This window comes from Pituophis catenifer, unplaced genomic scaffold, assembly GCF_029215685.1.
Source record: "Pituophis catenifer annectens isolate HBS135680 unplaced genomic scaffold, rPitCat1.0.hap2 SCAF_10, whole genome shotgun sequence".
NCBI classification, from domain to species: Eukaryota; Metazoa; Chordata; class Lepidosauria; order Squamata; family Colubridae; genus Pituophis; species Pituophis catenifer.
The window spans coordinates 17,590,977-17,603,272 of NW_027256890.1; the positions used below are offsets into that span (position 1 = coordinate 17,590,977).

The following is a 12,296-nucleotide window of genomic DNA, read 5'->3' on the forward strand; positions in this document are numbered from 1 at the left end:
TTAGAATTTATTCAGGGAGGGGAGCTGCTTTTGAAAAGAACCAGCAGATTTAGGACCAAAGAGGAGCTGCTGTTCACTGGCTGTAATGTAATAAATGAAATTTGCAACGGAAGGAAATGAACACACCAGACAAAAGAGAAAAGGCTTCAGGGTGAATATGTAGAATATATATATATATATATATATATATATATATATATATATATATATATATATATATATATATATATATATATATATTAAAAGAGACACATTTCTGATGCTGGAGTGAAAGATAACACGCAGAATAGCAGGTTATTTATTCCTTTGAAGCAAAAAAAGGGGCATTTTCAGGGACTGGAGGAGAACTTATGATCCTCCACCGGGTGGCCATGCAGGCAAGGAGGATGGGAAGTGTAGTCCAACGGTCTCAAACGCCTCTTCGATCCAATAGAAGCAAACTGGCTGTAGGAATCAGCATTTTATTAAGTCTTTATAGCACAAAGGGGGTGGGGAAGGGCCCTCTTTGGAAAATTCTTGCCCGATAAAGCTAAAAATCCTTTTTTTTTTTTTTTAAGGGTCACTTGGGGCGGAAGAGAGGGAAATGCTACGTGCTAAAAAAGCAGATGCTTTGCCCAAACCAAGGGTCCTTTCAATTTCTTGAAAATAAACTCATTCGCTTTGTGAGAGGGGAAAAAAAGAATTCGGGCAGGGGTCTTGTGAATGGTATTGACTCGGTGTTGCCGCAATCAGGCTGCTCCGCTCCGGCGTTTTTTGAACCTGTGGTCAGTGGCCGCTCTTCACTTGAATTGTTTTCGACTGAAAACATAAGAAAAGAGGTGTGAGAAGCAATCCATTCCTACCTGCTTGGATAATGTGATTGATTCATTGAATGAGTGGGAAGGGACCTTGGAGATCTTCTAGACTAACCCTTGTTCAGGCAGGAAATTGAGGTTGGCCAAGGGAGAAGGTTCAAACCTTCCCGTGTCTTTTTTTGTCTTGTCTTTTTTCTCCAATGTAGACCTTGTTTTGAACAAGTATTTTGACCCAGGAAAAATACCGATGAAGTGACTGAAATATTTTTCAAGTATCAGGGGAGGTGGGGGAAAAACACTATTGCAAAGATTAGTGGGGAAAGAGCATCTATTCTGCCTCAATTATCAACAAGGTTGTTTAAAATATATATATTCAGGCTTTTTGGTCTGCGCAAAACCCTTGTGGTCCAGGAAAACTCAACCAGTGAACCAAAAAGCATCTTGAATACAGAATGACGGGAGTTGACTCAACAGCTTTTCTGCAACCCCAGGTCTACTATTATCCTTTACCGACAGAAAAACCAAATTTGTTTTTCTTGGAAAGGCAGGAGGGTATTCAGGAAGGATATTTTGCTGGCTCGGGTTGTACCGGGTGTGTGAACTTGGCCAGTGCAATTTGCCATCTGGGATTTATAACGTGGGTCTTAGGTGTCAACCCAGGCACAGTTGGTTCACTGAGAAACCAAGACTGGATAAAAGGGGATTTGGGGGAAAGGAGGGCAGATCTGAGCTAAAGAGGAGAAAAAGCTTCTCCACCCACCCTCTCTCTCTCACTCACTCTGGAGGGTGTCAGAATTGGAGAAGGAAATGAAATATTCCGAAATTAATTCTCGGAGGTAAAGGAGAGCACAGGATGGACGTTCCCTACAAATTAGGAATAATTGTGTTTCAATTGTAGAGTACCTTTCTGAACGCTGAAGGAGACCGTTGCCACAAAAATACCACATTAGAGACTGTACACCAGTGTCATCCAACCTTGGCCACTTTAAGACCTGTGGACTTCAACTCCCAGAATTCCCCATGTATGGCTGGCTGGGGAATTCTGGGAGTTGAAGTCCACAAGTCTTAAAGCGGCCAAGGTTGGACACTTACTGTTGTAGACTGTTTTGACAGATTGTTAAGCGTCAAAGAGAATTTCAGGGTGGCAAAGATTGTTGCAATAGCACTTCTGGGACTTATTTGAGACCTCCGTATTTGACACTTGGTTAAGTTAAACTATGGTTTGCTTCTTTGTGGTTTAAGCCCGCTTGGCTCCATTACGATTCTGGGAATTGGATGGGTTAATTCAGGGGCCAAACTACCTGGATGGAGCAGACCTCATTTCTGGGTTACAAACCACAGGGGAAAAATCACCTGGTGGTGACCTATCCCACGTCTGCGGGATCCCCAGATTTTAACGCTTCCCCTTCGTTCCGCTTTTGGAAACTGGTCGTGATTGGCTCCCCAGTCCAGGGGAGGGGGCTAGCGAAAGGGGCCCCTGCCCCCCGAGCATAGCGCCGGGCTGGCTCCGCACCTTCTTGTCCCTGGGGAAGGCCTCCTTCAGGCTGCGCCAGAGCGCCTTCAGCCCGCGGTTGACCTTCGCCCAAAAGCGCCGCCGTTTCTCGTCCTGGTCCCGCTGGATGTCGCGCAAGGCGCACAGGTGCATCTGGCCCAGGTCGCAGGCGGGGGTCAGCAGGTCGCACTGCCGCTTGGGCCGGCTGCAGGCGCAGAGCGCGTAGCTGCAGACCAGGCGCTGGAAGCGCAGCAGGTCGTACTGCGCGGGATCCAGGCGCACGGCGGGCCGGGCGTAGGTGATGTCGCGCACGCGGGACATGCTGCCGGCCTCGCAGTTGCAGTGCCAGGCGCTCCACTCCTGCCAGGCGAAGCGCGTGTCGCCCACGATCACGGCCGTCCCGTGGGGCGGGGAGCGGGCCGAGGGCGGCCCCGGCGGGGTGGCCGGCACCAGCGGCAGCTCCTTGGTGCCCGCCGCCTCCGCCTCCGACGGGTTGAGGTAGCCGGCCGCCACCGTGGCCTTGGCGGCGGCGGGCAGCTTGGCCAGCAGCTCGGGGGGCGCCGAGACCAGCGCCTCGTCCCCGTCGTCCAGCCCGCGCCCCAGCCCGCAGCCCAGCAGCAGCGCCAGCGCCAGCGCCCGCCCGGGGGCCATGGGGCTCCGTCCTCGCCGGCCCGGCCTCTCCGCGCTTCGCTAGGCAACCGGCCCGCCCAACAAAGGAGCGGCTGGAACGCCCGCCCCGCCGCCCACTCCTCCGCCGGCCCAGGAGCCCCCTGCCCCCCCTCCCCACCCTCTCCGGCCGCGCCCAAGGGTCTCCCTCCCCCCCCGATGAGCCCGGAAGAGGGGGGGCTTTGCTATGCATCTGGGGGTCCGGGGGACCGTGGGAAGGATAGGGACGCGACCCGTAACTCCGGGGAGGGCAGTGATGCGCGTTGGACTGCTTTTCCTATCCCTTTACAAAGAATAGCAAGACAGAGGGAAGCGTTGAGTGGGGGGGCGTCCCCAGAGGCCATCCAGCCGGTCTGGCTCTTTGGGGGTGGGGAGGGGGGCTTCAGGAGTTGCTGCTGGACTGATGTAGCCTGAAAGAGAAAAAGGAAACAGGTTGAAACTTCGTAGCCAGAATAAGCAATTTATTTCTCTCCTGTTAAAGCCTTTTTTGGAGGGAAAATGGCTGGAAGCTGCTGGACTCCAGTCTCCATCATCCCCAACCCAGGGTGGCTGGACCTGATTGGCAGGGCTCTGGGGCTTCCCCTGTCCCTTGGCGGTTGAGCAGGTCTCCCACAAATTAAGGATTTTCTCCCATAGTTGGGCTTTCTGCCCCTAAAGAGGCTCTTTTGACCGTATCCCCAGAGCATGTGAAGAGGGCACTCTGGCTGACTTTGCAAGGCAGGGAGTTTTGCACTCCAGCCAGAGACCGGAGGGTCTTTTGAGAAGGGGAACAAACTGGACAGGCCAAAAAACCAGACCATACTCACTGCTGGACACAGGCCGGGATGTGGATCTGTTGAAGGGGGACAATTTGGCCCAGATCGTCCAAGCTGTCTACGAACTTCACTTTCTGGCTGAATTTGGAACTGCGGAGAGGAAGAGGAGGCGGGTGAAGGGTGGGTTTGTCTTGGCATTGCCATCAATGGTCTTTTTTTCTTCAAATCAACCTTGGCTGCCCATAGCCCATCTTGGCATCTTACACCCACCTGATAAAAGGCTTAAACACAGTCATCAGGGCTTTGATGTACCACGTGGGATGAACGATGACCAAAGATTTCAAATTCTTCCGAAGCCTGAAAACAAAATGGAAAGGGACAGTGGAACTCCATGCCACAGGATTTTGATATCTTGGATTTGTTTGTCCTTCGTCTCTGGGGAGGGTGGTAAGCTGATATAACTGAGTAAAACTGTGGATACCGTACTTTCTAAATTGCCTCGACTGTGTGCGTGGTCTTGGGACAATCAAAATGTTTGTTTATTAAATTTATATACCACCTGTCTCACTGTTGGCGCAGAATATCAGAATAACGGAGGTGGAAGGGACCTTGGAGGTCTTCTAGTCCCTACTCCCTACTCAAGCAGGAGACCCTATACCATTTCAGACAAATAGTTATCCATTCTCTTCTTAAAAACCTCTAATGATGGGGCATTCACAACTTCTGGTGGCAAGCTGTCCCCCTGGTTAATTGTTCTCTCTGTCAGGAAGTTTCTCCTTAATTCCAGGTTGCTTCTCTCCTTGATCGGTTTCCATCCATCGCTTCTTGTCCTGCCTTCTGGTGCTTTGGAAACTAAGGTGACCCCCTCCTCTTTGTGGCAGCCCCTCAAATATTGGAAGACTGCTCTCCTATCTCCCAATGTCCTTCTTTTCTCCAGACTAAGACATACCCAACACGTGTCTGAATTGCTCAGCCTATGTGCCTCACTGTGTCGGGGGCTCTGAGTCCCTTGGAGGAAAGGCAGAGGAAATAAAAAAAAAAGGCATTTGAAAAACAGAAATAGTTTCTGCCGGTGAACAGAATGATTTCTCCCCCCATATTTCTATTCCTTTTGTTGTTTGAGATGGATGCTCGAGTCCCACTCAATGCCCTTGATGTCAAAGCAGCTGAAAAATCCCCTCCCCATCCATTTCTACAGGCCTCACCTTGAAGAATTCAGAATTAAAGGTGTGGGGGGGGGGAAAGTGCTGCTATTTAATGTCCCTGAGAGACGGGGGCATCTTTCAGCCACGCAGACCTGCTTTGAAAATGCTATTTATGCCCAAACCCAGCCACGTTTCTCCCCTCCCCGTTTCGTGCCAGGCTAAAACTCCCTTTCTGCAAATGGCCATTAAAAGGCAGGAAGCAGATCTCATCTTTGAAAAGCAGCCTTTAAAAAAAAAAAAAAAAAAAAAAACACCATTATCTCAGCCTGAAGCCAGGTTCACATGCAATGCTGGAAAAAAAAGGAAAATATCAGGGTGGTGGGGGGAGGGAGGGGGGTTCTTTGCTTTAATTTGGAAGCTGCTCCCAGCAGCGGCTCCTCTTACCGCCGATCGATTGTCTGATAACACTGCTTGATCCAGGCAAATGATGGGAACTGACTCCTGGAAGTGGCGCCATTCAGACACACCAGCATGTAATTCTCGGCTACCATCAGCTCCAGAGTTCCTATTATGTACCTGTGGGGAATGATAAAACAGGCTGGAGTCCATTTCCTGCGTTTTAGCTTAGAAAAAAAATCCAATTTAATCCTCTCCCACAGCACCAGAACAATCCGAATGGAAAGATAATAGCTGGAGAATGTACAATTTCTCTTTTCTCTCCTCTCCTCTCTTCTCTTCCTTAATTTCTTCCTTTCCTTTCTTCCCACCCTTTCTTTTTTTTTCTTTCTCTCTCTTTTGTTTTCTTTCTCTTTCTATCTCTTCTCTTCCTTCCTTCCTTTCCTTCCCACCCACCCTTCCTTCCTTTCTCTCTCTCTCTCTTCCTTTCTCTTCCTTCTTGTCTTCTCTCCTCCCTCTCTCCCTCTCCTTTTTCCCTTCATCCCTTCCTCTCTCCCTCTCCTCTTTCTTTTCTTTTTTGTATGTATATAAAACAACAGACGGCTCTGCCTCTATTTCCTTTTCAAGGTTCAGTTCACGGGAGGAGAGATGATCACATGGCAAACTTGTAGTAGCAGGCAGCTGACACACAAACCCACACCCCAAATGAGAAGTGTTTGCACACTTATCGGGCATTTACCCCATGGCAGAATCTCAACATGCTGCCACTTGCATTTTCAGCTGGAAAATCAGCCTTTTTTTCCAGATAATCAGCCCGAAGGATTATTTTTATTTTACTTCGCTTTTCACTGATTCGAGGGCTAGCTAACCACATTTAAAACAATAACAACCCCGGTTTCTTTTCCAGAAAAAAAAATGCTTCTCCCAACTTCTTCTCCTCAGCTCAGGTAGAGGGACAGGTGGACATTACCTGAACAGGTTCTCCATGATGTAGGGATAATTGGGGATGCTGCTTTCTGGTAAGTAACAAGAAGCAAAGACGAGAATGGCATCCAGACCTTCGCTGCAATAGCCTGGGGAAAGAAAGATGAGACGACCATGCAGCCTTGTTTGGTAGGGTCAGAGCCGCCTTCCTCCTCTTTTAACGACCCCATAATCCTTTGCGGGGTGGAGTCTGGGCAACTGAATGGAGCTGAGTATTTACTGGCTGGATGCCTTTCCTGTCACCAGTGCGGAGTTTTGTTCCGGCAGGTATATTTTCATTGTGACCAGAGAAATATTTGCCTCTACCTAGGATCGAACTCACAGCCTCCTGATTGTCAGGCCAGAGCTCCACCCCTAGGCCACCACACCACTCAATTTAACAAACCAGGAATGATGGTTCCAAATTTAAGCCACCTTCGTCTTTCCCAGGGGATGAGCTTACCTCCGTGGGAGATCACTCTCGTGTAGGGCTCGATGGCGCTTAGATCCACTTTGTGCTCATGATCATCTCCCAGGAAGATCCGCCAGAGCCGTCCGTCGGGACCCTTTGTGTCCACCACACGGCCGGTGCAGAATTTCTCAGGCAGGTTGGCCTCCACTCGCCTGGCCCGCGGGAGGTCATCTGGGAGACGGGGAAAGCGGGCATCAAATTCCAACGGAATAAAACCAGGAAGGGACAATCTCTGCCAGCCTACAGGATCTTAATGGCAGGTCGACCCCCCCCCTGGTTCTGCTTCCTTGGGACTCGAACTCGGGGCCTCACCTTCCCATTCAAATTCATGCCCGCTCTCCGGGCCTTCTTGGAACTCGCTTTCAGACGGCGTCTCCAGCTCATCCAGGTCTATGTCCAAACTGCCATCCGGGGTGCTTTCGGGGAGCTCCCCGGATTTAACCGAACCCTCGCTGAGATCCGGGGCCTGGAGACGTTTCCTCATGTGTCTCCGGCCACAGAGTTCCAGGGTGTTGGCGGCGACTGCAGAAGAAGGGAAGGATTGTAAAACAATCTCTTGACACATGAGTGATTAGGGGTAGACTGCCTTGAGCAATGGAGGCTCTACAAAAAAAAAAAAAAAAAAACCCCAACAGCCCAAAAAGGCAGTATTTTTCCTGAATCTTACCCGGACTCAATTCTGAACTGGAAGGCTCAAGATCTTCCTCGGAGGTGTCTTCCGGCAAAGGCCTGTAAGGTCAAAAATAAAATAAAATAAACCCTGATCTCCAAAACTTTGGCTTGAGGAAGAAATCTAAAAGAAAGCCTTTGGATTATGACTTTATAGCTATATGGAGCTATATGGAGCACTGAAAGTGAGCAGCCGTATAAATTCTCTAAATAAATAAATATGTCAAGCTATACAGACAATTCAATCTACTGAATTGAATTGGAGAAGGGCGGTATAGAAATAAAATTATTATTATTATTATTATTATTATTATTATTATTATTATTATTATTATTATAACCTTGGGCAAGGGGTTTATTTATTTATTTATTTATTTATTTATTTATTAAATTTTTATACCGCCCCCTCTCCCGAAGGACTCGGGGCGGTGAACAGCCAAAATTAAAAACACACAATACAAATATTAAAATACATTAAAACAGAATTAAATTATCTTAGGCTTCTCCAATTTAAAACCCCGTTACCCATAAAAGACCTCTCAGGTCCCTTCCAGCTCTAGGATTCTATGCATGCTGGAAACCCTCTAATATTTTTCATTATAGACAGTTTGCAAGTTTGCAAATTGCCTTCAATTAAAGCAGCCTCAGATTAAGCAGGTATTATTTATCAAGGATGGGGGGGGGGGAAAAACAGCAGGAATTGGAAAGAAAAGTGAGATGCCTGCCTGAATCCTAGCCAAGGGAATGTTTTTTTTTTTTAACCACTGGTGTTCAAGGGTAGACTGCTCTTGAACACGGAGTCCCCTTTACCGTGGGAATTCGTCGTCCTGCCATTCTTCTCTCAGTTCCATGTCTCGGATATTCTCTGACGCCCCCGTGGCTTCCTTCTTCAGCCTGCAAAGGCAAGAATGCGAACGGATTTTCCACCTGCCCTGTCCAGAATCGCAGGCTGCAATCTCACCGGTACAGATGCAGTCACCCAGTGCCTTAAAACAGGCAGGTTGGGTTTTCCCCACCTCACTTTGAAGGCTGGCAAACTCAGCCTGTTGGGTTAAGTCCTGGCTCATGTCTGGGGTGGATCCCTCCAAGAAGAGATTCAAAGTGCTTTAGTGAAGGCAGTTGTAGGTCGGAGGGATTCCTGAAGGCCATTTAGTCCCTCCCTTGCTCAGTGCAGGGAAAACATCCCCCCCTTCCTCAACCAATTCCTGCCTGAGTGGGGTGAGTGGGTGGGTGGGTGGACTAGAAGACCTCCAAGGTCCCTTCCAACTCTGGGATTCTTGTGGGGCTGAGTCTGCTCTCCAAAATTTGGCTGTCTCCTTGGCGCTCCCTGTAATGGCCCACCCAAATCTGTCTCTCCGTTTTCACTTCTACTCCCCACTCCTCTTTGGGGCTGGATGGGACAGTAAAGAGCTGGAGCAAAATATATGTGGGTTTTTTTTTCTCTCTCTCTCTTTCTGGCTAATCCTTGAGATGGTTCCCGGCACACCCAGGAAAAAGACAAATCTACTCCTCCCTTGATGTTTTAAATATACAAAACCAGCAGACTGCCTGAAAGGTTTTGTTTAATGCAGAGGTCACCAAAGTTGGGCATGTTAAGACGTGTGGACTTCAACGCCCAGAATTCCCTAGTCAGCTGGCTGGGGAATTCTGGGCATTGAAGTCCACACGTCTTAACATGGCCAACTTTGCAAACTCCTGGTTTAGTGCCCACCTGAATCCAACTATTTGCCTCCGAGAAACTCCCAAGCAGGACCCTGGCTCTGTGGTCAACTCTCCCAGTCTTCCAGTCAATTAGCACGCAGGTAGAATGCTCCTAAACCTGGAGGTTTTCTTCTTTGCTTATTAGTGGCTGGTTATTTCCAGGCACCCAAAAAAGGTGATTAAACTTTGATCAACAGCTTCCCGTGGGGGGGGAATCCTGCCAGAGCAGATCAAATATGTGTCGCCGGGCGCTGAAACCTGTAATTAGTGTGTGAAGGAGGAATCGCGGATGTATCTACCTCCGTCCGAAGGGCGTTGCAGAGAAGAAACTCCCACCACCACCACCATCCAGAGGGAAATCCACTTGAAGGGAGAGAAACAACCTAATTTGGGGCAGGTTTGAAGGCAGTGAAAGAAATGGAAAGAGAGCATTTTTTTTTTCTTAAGAGGTGTAGATCCTCCAGCTTCAGCTGCAGTTGACCTTCAAAAGGCAAGAAGGAAAGGCTCTTCCTTTGCAGACCTGCGGGCATTGAATGGCTGGAAATTGGTGCCCTGCCCAGCTGCAAAAGAACCATCTTGGGGAGGAAAAAATAATGTTATGAATGTGAATTGGATCACTGCAGTGGAGACAAAATCCAGATCTCTAATCTTGTATATGAAGTTTGCATTCAGATGATACCAGCCCCACTTCCAGAGAGGCCTCCGGCGTTGTCCGTGACTCAGGGAGAACCCCAGGTAAACAGGATGGTCAGAAGGCCGGAAGGGTTGAAATTAAAACCCGGGATAATTTAAAGGCGCTTTGCCAGCAGGCGAACATGACGTCGAAACAGGTGTCTAGTTAATGAACCGGTTCAGAGAGTTTGCGATAGCAGCTCAACATCTTCCAAGTCAAAATTCAGCCTCTGCCTCCTGACACTTTGGGCCAAAATTTGGGCTGGATCGGGGTGCAAAGATCCAGCACCTGAAGACTTTCCAAGTTTTTTTCTCGACCCTGAACCGGGCGCAAGAATCTGTAGCACAACTCGGAGAGATGGTTGGTGCTCCTTTAATATCAAGGCAAAGTTCTCTCGGCACTTGTTTCACTACCAAAAAGCTCTGTGAAAGCTTTGTAGCAAAGCCTCCCCTGAATTGGGAAAGCGAAGCAGGGGTGGATGGGAGACCACCAGGAGATTTTGACTTTAAGGGAAACTTCAAAAAAAAATAAAGGAAGGAAGGAAGATCCTTCAAAGCAACCACGAGAATTTGCTAAGAGAACTAGAGAAGTTTCTGGCTTGGCTCAAAGGAGGTGTTTAACCCACAATGATAAAAATATGATTAAAATGTAGTTTTTTTTAAATTAATGTTTGCAGAGGGGCTGGGTAAACTACCTGGCCACAGGTAAATTTTGTCTTGTTTAGAGAGGCGGTTCCGGTTTATTTACATTTCGGAAGTTTTAGCCTGGATAGTGAAACTTTTTTCCTCATAAAAAGGTGAGAGAGAAGGATCCAATCTCACCGTGTTGTCAATCAGAAGACAGAGGGAACCTGGTTATCTCCTAGCTGCGGCTGAACTACAATTCCCACCAAAATCCAAAGGGTCAGGGGGTGTCTCCCCCTGGCCAGGTGCCACCTTAGAGATGAATTACAACCTTGCAGCGGCGTTTGTGAACACATTTGGCCCTGCGTTGCCCAGGGTAAAGAAAGAAAAGACTCGTAAGAACCGGGCACTCTTCCAGAGTCCTCCCCCGCTTGGTAAGGACTCACCTTTCCGAGGGAAGGGTCCTGCCGTCTCCCACGAAGGAACCCATGGAGGGCAGGGGGGGAGGAGGTTTGCCCGGCCAGGTGCAGTTCCAGCCACCCCTGCTTGTGACGGACACCCGAACTCGCACCGCAGCCCTGGAGGTGTGGACATGCCAGCGGAAGCCGGGAGACGTATCCCAAACTGGTTTTTCTGCCTGGAGAGCTTGGCAGGAGGAGGCTGGGTCCTAACGCCGAGACACAGCACCTGGGAGAGCAGCCACCGGTCGGCTGGGGATGATGGGAAGTCCACAAGTCTTAAAAGTAGCCACGGTTGCATACCCCAGCGCAATCTGTTGGTTGTGCAAAGTATTGTTTTGATGGGACTATTATGGGGCACAGGATCTTTGTGCCATTGTTCGTTTTGATTTGCTAAGGACGATTGAGGCCAGGCTGGTTCCGATGGGCAGGAACCCCGATAATTTTTTTCTCTGCAAATATATAAATATATACATATCCAAGGGAAGAACAACATACAATTTGTGCCCTTAATTTTTCTCCTAAGGAAGCCAAAACAGGAAGTCAAAATCTGGTGGGAGGAATCACATTTCCATCGGGTCAAGTTTTGTTTGTGGCAAACTTTGCCCCGGATTCATCGCACTCAACAAGAAAGGTGCGTCAGTGGGGGTTCCTTTTGTGAACTAGGCTCTGGCTATAATAACCCCAAATGGGCTGAACTCGCACGCAGGTTGCAGGAAAGAAATGCGGATACATGCAGAACCAGGATCGACGTGTCGTCAGGGAAGGGCTGATGCATGTGTGAACACAAGATGTTGTGCTTTACCGGTTGAATTAGGCCTGAGATGCGGAGGTAGGGAAGTGAAGGAAACAGTGAAGGAAAGAACATCCAGCTTCAGTGGCACTCTATCTTTGGCAAACAAAGATAGTCTTGACCTTTGTTGTGGGTCAAGACGAATGTCTCTACCTGCCTATCCCAGGTGGGCCAAAATTAAGGCTGGGGTGCAGAGAGCCAGGTGTGCAGGTGAGGAGCATGGCTTCAGGGCTCCAAAAGCTGCCCCCCCCCGGGTTAGGGACCCCTTAGGAGCTACCTTAATAAAACACCGTATTTGTGCAAACTTCTCCTGGCTGGAATACAAAACGCTGTAAAACCTGCGCAAAAAACAAGACTGTTCACATATTCATAGGAACATGTTTTAAGGAAGAGGACGAGTGTTTTTATTCACTATTGAGGAATTAGCCCAAGTCTGGTGGTACAGCAGGGCTCTCCAAATTTGGCAACTTTTAAGACTTGGGGACTTCAATTCCCAGAATTCCCCAAGTCTTCAAGTTTCCAAATTTGGAGATCACCATTTTACAGGATTCAGCCGAGCCGAAAACGCAGAGGCCTGAGCTCAGCTGCAAAAGAACACAACATTTTACATTTCATGCATGCACGTGGGGCTTCAGTGAGATTTTTTTACACTGTTTTTTGGGAGGGTTTTTTTTGCAAAAAAAAAAATAAAACAAA

At 48.6% G+C, this 12,296-nt stretch overlaps 2 protein-coding genes across 2 annotated transcripts; both read right to left on the reverse strand.

Annotated features, from left to right (window-relative positions):
* Positions 1 to 765: 765 nt before the first annotated feature.
* Positions 766 to 3,145, reverse strand: CUNH1orf56 (chromosome unknown C1orf56 homolog). The gene is given in 3 exon segments (XM_070951465.1): positions 766 to 798; positions 2,308 to 2,941; positions 2,943 to 3,145. Coding segments are annotated over 3 exon segments (870 nt in total).
* A 131-nt stretch (positions 3,146 to 3,276) lies between these two features.
* BNIPL (BCL2 interacting protein like) lies at positions 3,277 to 10,839 on the reverse strand. Its single transcript, XM_070950812.1, has 10 exons — positions 10,796 to 10,839; positions 8,163 to 8,246; positions 7,351 to 7,412; positions 6,996 to 7,205; positions 6,675 to 6,854; positions 6,219 to 6,321; positions 5,297 to 5,428; positions 3,978 to 4,064; positions 3,759 to 3,857; positions 3,277 to 3,362 (listed from the first exon to the last, which is right to left on the reverse strand). The coding sequence occupies exons 1-10, from the start codon at positions 10,837 to 10,839 to the stop codon at positions 3,335 to 3,337; spliced, it is 1,029 nt and encodes a 342-aa protein (XP_070806913.1). The 3' UTR covers positions 3,277 to 3,334.
* Between the last annotated feature and the right edge of the window lie 1,457 nt (positions 10,840 to 12,296).

Bases quoted from the DNA above. Each gene is read 5' to 3' on its own strand.
- BNIPL (XM_070950812.1), bottom strand. From the start codon at position 10,839: ATGGGTTCCTTCGTGGGAGACGGCAGGACCCTTCCCTCGGAAAG. The intron at 7,206-7,350 runs GTAAGATTCAGG...CTTCTTCTGCAG, and splicing joins CAGTTCAGAATTGAGTCCGG to TCGCCGCCAACACCCTGGAA. The intron at 6,322-6,674 runs GTAAGCTCATCC...TTCTTTCCCCAG, and splicing joins GAGAGTGATCTCCCACGGAG to GCTATTGCAGCGAAGGTCTG.